The sequence below is a fragment of the Palaemon carinicauda genome, chromosome 14, assembly GCF_036898095.1.
Source record: "Palaemon carinicauda isolate YSFRI2023 chromosome 14, ASM3689809v2, whole genome shotgun sequence".
Lineage (NCBI taxonomy): Eukaryota > Metazoa > Arthropoda > Malacostraca > Decapoda > Palaemonidae > Palaemon > Palaemon carinicauda.
In genome coordinates, this window is record NC_090738.1 from 110,565,662 (window position 1) to 110,575,661 (window position 10,000).

The following is a 10,000-nucleotide window of genomic DNA, read 5'->3' on the forward strand; positions in this document are numbered from 1 at the left end:
CATTAAGAAGATAATCCACGGAGACCGACCACCAGACATGCATCAGAGGTCAAGACTTCCTCCAAGCGGCTCAACAATAAGAACACGCACCTGGATGTAATTAAATTTGGCTAATCCTTCCAGCAATTATAACAACTATAGAACAATTGAACACACCCTTTTGCTTTCATATATAAACCGTCACTCTCCACTGTAATCCTCACTTTTACTTTACATCCTGAAGAGGGTCGATGTTTATTGACCGAAATATAGTGTGATTTATTCATATTTCCTGTGTTTCTTTTATGGGCCTTTTTGAAAAAACATGTTAAACTGTTCGATTACAGTTATAAATAAGACATATATATATATATATATATATATATATATATATATATATATATATATATATATGTATATATATATATATATATATATATATATATATATATATATATCACCTTAGGTGGTATATTACCTTGCTAGGCAGTATCTCTTACTGTGCAAGGCGATATATCTTAGTACCGTGCTAGGCGGTATATCTTAGCAATACATGTTTGCCAACGGTTATACCCTTATAAGCGGATGAGCAACTTGGTGGAGTAATGAGAGCCTTGGGTGTGGAGGAGATGCCCCCAAAATCTCGATGAAGTCACTGGCAGCAGGGTGACGGATCGAGTTTAAGATGATGGACAAACTGTTTCTTTGGCTTTTATTCCTGATGCCTGTCGGTTGAACTTACTAGAATTGGTATGAACTGGCAGGGGGTTACTTACTTTAGTTAGATAGGCAGGGTTTAAGGCGATGGACAAACTGTCTCTTCGGCTTTTACTTTTGATGCCTGGTGGTTTATCTTACTAGAATTAGTATGGACAGGCAGGGGTCACTTGCCTTAGTTAGATAGGCAAGGTTTAAAACGATGGACAAACTGTCTCTTCGGCTATACATCTGATGCGTGGCGGTTGGTCTTACTAGAATTAGTATGGACCAGCAGGGGTCACTTGACTTAGTTAGATAGGCAAGGTTTCAGGCGATGGACAAACTGTCTCTTCGACTTTTGCTCCTGATGCCTGGAGGTGGATCTTACTAGAATTAGTATGGACAGGCAGGGGTCACTTGCCTTAGTTAGATAGGCAAGGTTAAAGGTGATGGACAATCTGTCTCTTTGGCTTTTACTCCTGACGTATGGCGGTTGATCTTACTAGAATTAGTATGGAACAGCAGGGGTCACTTACCTTCGTTAGATAGGCAGTGTTAAAGGCAACGGACAAACTTTTTCTTCAATTTTTACTCCTGATGCCTGGCGGTTAATCTTACTAGAATTAATATGGACAGGCAGGGGTCACTTGCCTTAGTTAGATAGGCAAGGTTAAAGGCGATGGACAAACTGTCTCTTTGGTTTTTACTCCTGACGTATGGCGGTTGATCTTACTAGAATTAGTATGGACAGGCAGGGGTCACTTGCCTTAGTTAGATAGGCAAGGTTTAAAACGATGGACAAACTGTCTCTTCGGCTATACTCCTGATGCGTGGCAGTTGGTCTTACTAGAATTAGTACGGACCAGCATAGGTCATTTGCCTTAGTTAGATAGGCAGGGTTAAAGGCGATGGACAAATTGTCTCTTCAGCTTTTACTCCTGACGCCTGGCGGTTGATCTTACTAGAATTAGTGTGGACCAGCAGGGGTCACTTACCTTCGTTAGATAGGCAGGGATTGAGGCGATGGACAAACTGTCTCTTCAGCTTTTACTCCTGATGCATGGAGGTTGATCTTACTAGAGTTAGTATGGACCAGCATAGGTCACTTGCCTTAGTTAGATAAGCAGGGTTAAAGGCGATGGACAAACTGTCTCTTTGGCTTTTACTGCTGACGTATGGCGGTTGATCTTACTAGAATTAGTATGGAACAGCAGGGGTCACTTACCTTCGTTAGATAGGCAGGGTTAAAGGCAATGGACAAACTGTTTCTTCGATTTTTACTCCTGATGCCTGGCGGTTAATCTTACTAGAATTAGTATGGATAGGCAGGGGTCACTTACCTTCGTTAGATAGGCAGGGTTAAAGGCAACGGACAAACTGTTTCTTCAATTTTTACTCCTGATGCCTGGCGGTTAATCTTACTAGAATTAGTATGGACAGGCAGGGGTCACTTGCCTTAGTTAGATTGGAAAGGTTAAAGGCGATGGACAAACTGTCTCTTTCGCTTTTACTCCTGACGTATGTCGGTTGATCTTACTAGAATTAGTATGGAACAGCAGGGGTCACTTACTTCGTTAGATAGGCAGGGTTAAAGGCAACGGACAAACTGTTTCTTCGATTTTTACTCCTGATGCCTGGCGGTTAATCTTACTAGAATTAGTATGGACCAGCAGGGGTCACTTGCCCTAGAGAGATAGGCAGGGTTTAAGGCATTGGACAAACTGTCTCTTTGGCTTTTACTCCTGACGTATGGCGGTTGATCTTACTAGAATTAGTATGGAACAGCAGGGGTCACTTACTTCGTTAGATAGGCAGGGTTAAAGGCAATGGACAAACTGTTTCTTCGATTTTTACTCCTGATGCCTGGCGGTTAATCTTACTAGAATTAGTATGGACAGGCAGGGGTCACTTGCCTTATTTAGATAGGCAAGGTTAAAGGCGATGGACAAACTGTCTCTTTGGCTTTTACTCCTGACGTATGGCGGTTGATCTGACTAGAATTAGTATGGAACAGCAGGGGTCACTTACCTTCGTTAGATAGGCAGGGTTAAAGGCAACGGATAAACTGTTTCTTCGATTTTTACTCCTGATGCCTGGCGGTTAATCTTACTAGAATTAGTATGGACCAGCAGGGGTCACTTGCCCTAGATAGATAGGCAGGGTTTAAGGCGATGGACAAACTGTCTCTTCGGCTTTTGCTCCTGATGCCTGGAGGTTGATCTTACTAAAATTAGTACGGACCAGCATAGGTCATTTGCCTTAGTTAGATAGGCAGGGTTAAAGGCGATGGACAAACTGTCTCTTCAGCTTTTACTCCTGACGCCTGGCGGTTGATATTACTAGAATTAGTGTGGACCAGCAGGGGTCACTTACCTTCGTTAGATAGGCAGGGTTAAAGGCAACGGACAAACTGTTTCTTCAATTTTTACTCCTGATGCCTGGCGGTTAGTCCTACTAGAATTAGTATGGACAGGCAGGGGTCACTTGCCTTCGTTAGATAGGCAAGGTTAAAGGCGATGGACAAACTGTCTCTTTGGTTTTTACTCCTGACGTATGGCGGTTGATCTTACTAGAATTAGTATGGAACCGCAGGGGTCACTTACCTTCGTTAGATAGGCAGGGTTAAAGGCAACGGACAAACTTTTTCTTCGATTTTTACTCCTGATGCCTGACGGTTAATCTTACTAGAATTAGTATGGACAGGCAGGGGTCACTTGCCTTATTTAGATAGGCAAGGTTAAAGGCGATGGACAAACTGTCTCTTTGGCTTTTACTCCTGACGTATGGCGGTTGATCTTACTAGAATTAGTATGGAACAGCAGGGGTCACTTACCTTCGTTAGATAGGCAGGGTTAAAGGCAACGGACAAACTGTTTCTTCGATTTTTACTCCTGATGCCTGGCGGTTAATCTTACTAGAATTAGTATGGACCAGCAGGGGTCACTTGCCCTAGATAGATAGGCAGGGTTTAAGGCGATGGACAAACTGTCTCTTCGGCTTTTGCTCCTGATGCCTGGAGGTTGATCTTACTAAAATTAGTACGGACCAGCATAGGTCATTTGCCTTAGTTAGATAGGCAGGGTTAAAGGCGATGGACAAACTGTCTCTTCAGCTTTTACTCCTGACGCCTGGCGGTTGATATTACTAGAATTAGTGTGGACCAGCAGGAGTCACTTACCTTCGTTAGATAGGCAGTGATTGAGGCGATGGACAAACTGTCTCTTCAGCTTTTACTCCTGATGCATGGAGGTTGATCTTACTAGAGTTAGTATGGACCAGCATAGGTCACTTGCCTTAGTTAGAGAGGCAAGGTTAAAGGCGATGGACAAACTGTCTCTTTGGCTTTTACTCCTGACGTATGGCGGTTGATCTTACTAGAATTAGTATGGAACAGCAGGGGTCACTTACCTTCGTTAGATAGGCAGGGTTAAAAGTGACGGACAAACTGTTTCTTCGACTTTTACTCCTGATGCCTGGCGGTTAATCTTACTAGAATTAGTATGGACCAGCAGGGGTCACTTGCCTTAGTTAGTTAGGCAGGGTTAAAGGCAATGGACAAACTGTTTCTTCTGCTTTTACTCCTGATGCCTGGCGGTTAATCTTACTAGAATTAGTATGGACCAGCAGGGTCACTTTCCTTAGTTAGATAGGCAGGGTTCAATGCGATGGACAAACTGTCTCTTCGACTTTTACTCCTGATGCCTGGAGGTTGATCTTACCGGAATTAGTATGGACCAGCAGGGGTCACTTGCCTTAGTTAGATAGGAAGGGTTAAAGGCGATGGACAAACTGTCTCTTCAGCTTTTACTCCTGATGCCTGGCGGTTGATCTTACTAGAATTAGTATGGACCAGCAGGGGTCACTTACCTTCGTTAAATAGGCTAGGTTAAAGGCGATGGACAAACTGTCTCTTCGGCTTTTACTCCTGATGCCTGGCGGTTGATCTTACTAGAATTATTATGGACCAGTGGGGGTCTTACCTTATTTAGATAGGCAGGGTTCAAGGCAATGGACAGACTGTTTCTTCGGCTTTTACTCCTGATGCCTAGCGGTTGATCTTACTAGAATTAGTATGGACCGGCAGGGACCACTTGCCTTAGTTAGATAGGCAAGGTTTAAAACGATGGACAAACTGTCTTTTCGGCTTTTACTCCTGATGCCTGGTGGTTGATCTTACTAGAATTACTATGCACCATCAGGGGTCACTTGCCTTAGTTAGATAGGCAGGGTTTAAGGCAATGGACAAACTGTTTCTTCGTCTTTTACTCCTGATGCTTGGCGGTTGATCTTACGAGAATTAGCATGGTCAAGCAGGGGTCACTTGCCTTAGTTAGATAGGCAGGGTTTAAGGTGATGAACAACCTGTCTCTTCGCTTATACTCCTGATGGCTAGTGGATGATATTACCAGAATTAGTATGGACGGGCAGGGATCATTTGCCTTTGTTAGATAGACAGGGTTAAAGGTGATGGACAAACTTTGTCTTCGGCTTTTATTCCTGATATTTAGCAATTTATCTTACTAGAATTAGTATGGACCAGCAGGGGTCACTTGCCATAGTCAGATAGGCACTGTGGCTCACAAGGAACTGGCTATCCTTTCATGTATATAGCTAATGAATCATCTATGGATTTAGTCAGTCAGGGAAAGAGAATATAACAGAATGGCTCAAGTCCCTGGCGTAGCGGGGTGCTAAGAATCTCAAGGTTTAAAAATAGTAAAGAAAAATTGAAAATAGGTTATTGGAATGTTGGAACCATGAATCAGATTGGAAAGTTATAGCAAGTGGAGAGTGAATTTATGAAATATAGGTTGTATATTTTGGCCATAAGTGAAACACGTTGTAAGGAGATTGGTAAGGAAACTTTAGACCAGGGGCTGGCCAACGTATTATTTCCCATGCACCAATTTTTTTTTCCCTTCTAATTCAGATGCACCACACAAACTTTAACCCCCTTTCAATTCTTGAGGTATGGGGATTTGGACATATTTGGCAGTTATACATATAATGATTTGATATATATATATATATATATATATATATATATATATATATATATATATATATATATATATATATATATATATATATATATATATATATATATATACAGTATATATATACACATGGATACATATTTAAATAGCTTAAATTCTGTTTGTACTTTTTTTCTAGAAATCAGTATTAGGCCTATTAATAGTATTATTATTATTTTTCTTTTTATGAGCAGGCATGTTTTTTTTTTCTTTTATTATATCTTGGGTATAGTGCGCCACTTTTAATCGTGCAATGCGCCACTGTTGGTGCATGCGCCATAGGTTGGCCACCCCTGTTTGGACCAAGGCAATATATATACCTAATCAGGAAGATCAGATGGAATTGGAAGAGAATGAGTAGGAATGACGATGACACCAGGAGCAGAAGAGGCATTAACTGAGTGGAGAGCTGTAAATAGCAGATTGTTACTAACAAAGTTCAAATCAAAACAGTGCAATAAGAGTATTATAGTTTGCTATGCCCAAACATATGATTCCCCTGAAGAAAGGGAAGATGAACACGATGAATATCTGCAGAATGTAATAGATGAGAACCCAGAGAGAAATATGAAAATAATGATTCGCGACTTGAATGCAGGGGTAGGGAATGTGATGGGTGTCGAGAGTTTTGGCAAAGTTGCAAATGAAAATGGAGCACATTTCATAATTTCCTGTTCAGCAAACAATCTTGTCATTGTATATACTCTTGTTCAACACAAGAACATTCACAAGTATACATGTACTTCACCATGTGGCAATTACAAAAATCAGATCGATCATATTGCCATTAAGAAAGAGAGAAGTAGTACGCTAAGAAATGTAAGAAGCTACAAAGGTGCAGATATTGGTAGTGATCACCAGCTCCTCATTGCCACACTGAAATTAAAACTGAAAGCACCCAACAGAAAGATAAATAGCATACCTAGGTTTGATACAATTAAGCTTATAGAAGAAGAGCACGGAGAAGCATTTGCAATTGAATGTAGGAATCGATTTGCCATCTTAAGAGACTTTAAGAGACAATGAACAGACAATTAATGAAGAATGGTGTAATATTAAGAACATAAATCAGTCAGTTAATAGTGAAGTCTTGGGATACTATAAAAAGGAGACAAAGATGGAAATTTATTGTTGAAATTTTTCGAGGAAGTGATAAAAATTTTAAGGTAGAGTATGCTAAGTATTCCATTACTGGTGGTGAGGTAAAAAGAAAAGCCAGGAATGATTGGAGACAATATTTAGACAGTAAAGCAGATGAGGGTGACAAACTATGAATTCAGGAAGTGGATACGGTGTAAGAATTGCTCGTAGAATTATTAATGAAATCTCGACTGGAGCAAAGAAGAAGAACCTTATACCCATAAAATAGAGAGATGGCTCTGTTATAACAACAGAAGATTATGAATAGGAGATATGAAGGGAATCATTTGATTGATATACCTGAAGCTGACAAAGACCTTGATGGGCTCATGAAGGAATTCAGTGTATTTGAAGTTGAAGATGTCCTCTAAGAAATAAAGGGATGGAAAGCCCCGGGATCCGATGGAATAACTGCTGAGATGATACTGGTTGAAAATGAAGTGACTCCCAGACTACTTACAAGATTATTTTGTAGAACGTGGCATGAAGAGGCAAAAAGAACGAGAAGTAAAGGAGAAGAAAGAGGCAGGAGAGAGTGCATGACACGGGAGGGAGTTGGAGCTGTTGAACGCCTGTGCACAGTCAGCAACGCAGACAGAGGCAACCCCTGCTATGCACAACCCAGTGTTTGATGTGGTGAACGTCCAGAGGTTAATTCCAAGGTTCACAGAACAAGCTCCTGATGAATTCTTCGATCATTTTGAAACGGTCGCATCGACAATGCAATGGCCCAGAGATAAATGGTCTGAGTTATTGCAGAGTGTACTGTTTGTGAAAGGACCCGGTGCTTACTTATCCTTTTCTCAGGACCAGAGAAAGGAATATCAAGAAGTGAAGAGGAGTGTGCTGCAAGACGACCCCTGAATATTATAAGGAAAATTTCCGAAGTTTGTGGAAGGACGAGGGAATGACTTTCCTGGATTATGCTTAAGAAAAAGCCTTTGATAGTGTGCACCGGCCAATTTTGTGGAGAGTCCTGCATTATTATGGAATTCCTCTCAAATATGTAAATTTGATTAAGTCGGTTCATGAGCATAGCAAGTGCAAAAACAATGTTAATGGAGTCTTATCAAATGAATTTGCAGTGAACAACGGAGTACTCCATGGGAATGTGTTGTCACCTATGTTGTTTATCCAACTCATGGATTTTGTAATGCACAGAACAGCCAGAGATGGTGGAGACAGTTTGGACAGGATTGGTGATAAGAATTTAGCCGACCTAGAGTATGCTGATGATGATGTCCTTGTTAGCAGTACACCACAGAATTTGCAATGCTTGCTTATCAGAATGCATGAAATATCCCACGAGGTTAGCCTGAAGATAAATTGAAGAATGACAGAGATGATGAGAACAGAGTAGGCAATGGAAGATGAAATATCATTGGAAGGAGAAAGGATTAAAGAGGTAAAATCATTTATGTATTTAGGAGTGTGTGTGTGTAGATCGCCTTACCATATGTAAGACACGGGCTCTTGCCGCTGGGCAGCCCGTAAAGTATTTAGGAACTATGATCTCCAATATAGGGTCCTTAGAACTAGAGTTTAGTGATAGATTGAAAAAAAGCAAATCAGAAAATGGCTAGGTTAAGGAAAATTTGGGAATCAAATCGCCTGAAATTACAAATAAAAATCAGACTATATATCAGTTAAGTGAGGTCGACGTTACTCTATGGACATGAGTCATGGTAGGACAGTGAAAAAATCTCCAATAGATTTAGTAGATTTGAGAACAAAGCCTTCAGAAAGATATTGGGAGTTTAATGGCAGGTCAGGATTAGAAATGAAACTATAAGAGATTACTCGAGTGCCATATTTGGATGAGATCACGATGGGGGGGGGGGTAGATGATGGTTAAAGCATGCTCTTCGCATTCCCCAGAAGAGATAAGTTCACCAAACGTTCAGCTGGTTTCTACAAGGCACTAGAAGAGTTAGATGACCCAGACCTACATAGCTGAGGATTAAGAAGCGCGAAGTAGGAAATGATGAATGGAGAAGTATTGAATTAAAAGCTCAAAATATGGACGACTGGTGAAATCTAGCCGAGGCCCTTGGCGTCAATAGGCGTAGGAGGAGATGATGATACACACACATGTATGTGTATATATGTTTCTTTATGTGTCCGAGTATGCGTCTGTCTTTTCTTGTGTCATATTATGAATTATATATATATATATATATATATATATATATATATATATATATATATATATATATATATATATATATATATATATATATATATATATATATATATATACATATATACATATACATATATACATATATATACACATATATATACAGTATATATATATATATATATATATATATATATATATATATATATATATATATATATATATATATATATATAAACATAAAATACATTCATATCACGCTTAGAATTGTCAGGGTTCAGTGGACAAAAAACAAAAATGTACTTTTTATTTGGTTATAAACTAGTTATATTATATTTCCATGCGAATCAGGTTTTAATAAAATATTTCTGTTATATCCCGATGTAAACTCTTTGCATTACGACTATTTGAAATGCAGCGAGAATTTTCTAGAAAAATAGCTATCATTTAAGCGTTTTATAAGTAAAATACAAAATGTAAACAAATAATTTAGCATTACAAATATCGGTAAAAAAAATATTTAATTGTTAATATCAGCATATAGTTATAGTTAACAAATGTAGAATGTTGAAGCTTTAAACTATTCTCTGAAATTACTGAATTTTATTATGTATGAATAGTAGTCCTATATATACAATATAATTACAAAAGTCGTTGAGATAAACCCTGTACTGTATATATATGTATATAAAAAAGTGGTTTCTGAAATTTTCAAAATTAGCATTTGAATTAACCAAAGGCTGTCATGCAAATTAGGGAGATTTTGGTTGTGTTGTTAATTAAATTATAAATTACACAGAAGACTAATTCGTTAATTAGGGCAACCCCTAAAAAGTGGTCATTTCTGATCAGTTTATTCTTATGATTATAGAATTCTAATTTTCCAACTAGGTTTGTAGCATAGCAAGTAATAATAATAATAATAATAATAAAAATAATAATAATAATAATAATAATAATAATAAATGACTCATTATAGTAGTATTGACTTTGTCATTCTTGCGTT

The 10,000-nt window shown here is 38.8% G+C and overlaps 1 protein-coding gene across 1 annotated transcript in view; it reads left to right on the forward strand.

Moving 5' to 3' along the window:
• Positions 1–6,740, forward strand: part of LOC137652921 (craniofacial development protein 2-like) — a 23,887-nt gene extending 17,147 nt beyond the window's left edge. The window contains exon 2 of the mRNA XM_068386317.1: positions 6,168–6,740. Coding sequence (XP_068242418.1) covers positions 6,168–6,740 — 573 coding nt within the window. The remainder of the gene's footprint in view (positions 1–6,167) is intronic.
• The last annotated feature ends 3,260 nt before the right edge of the window (positions 6,741–10,000 follow it).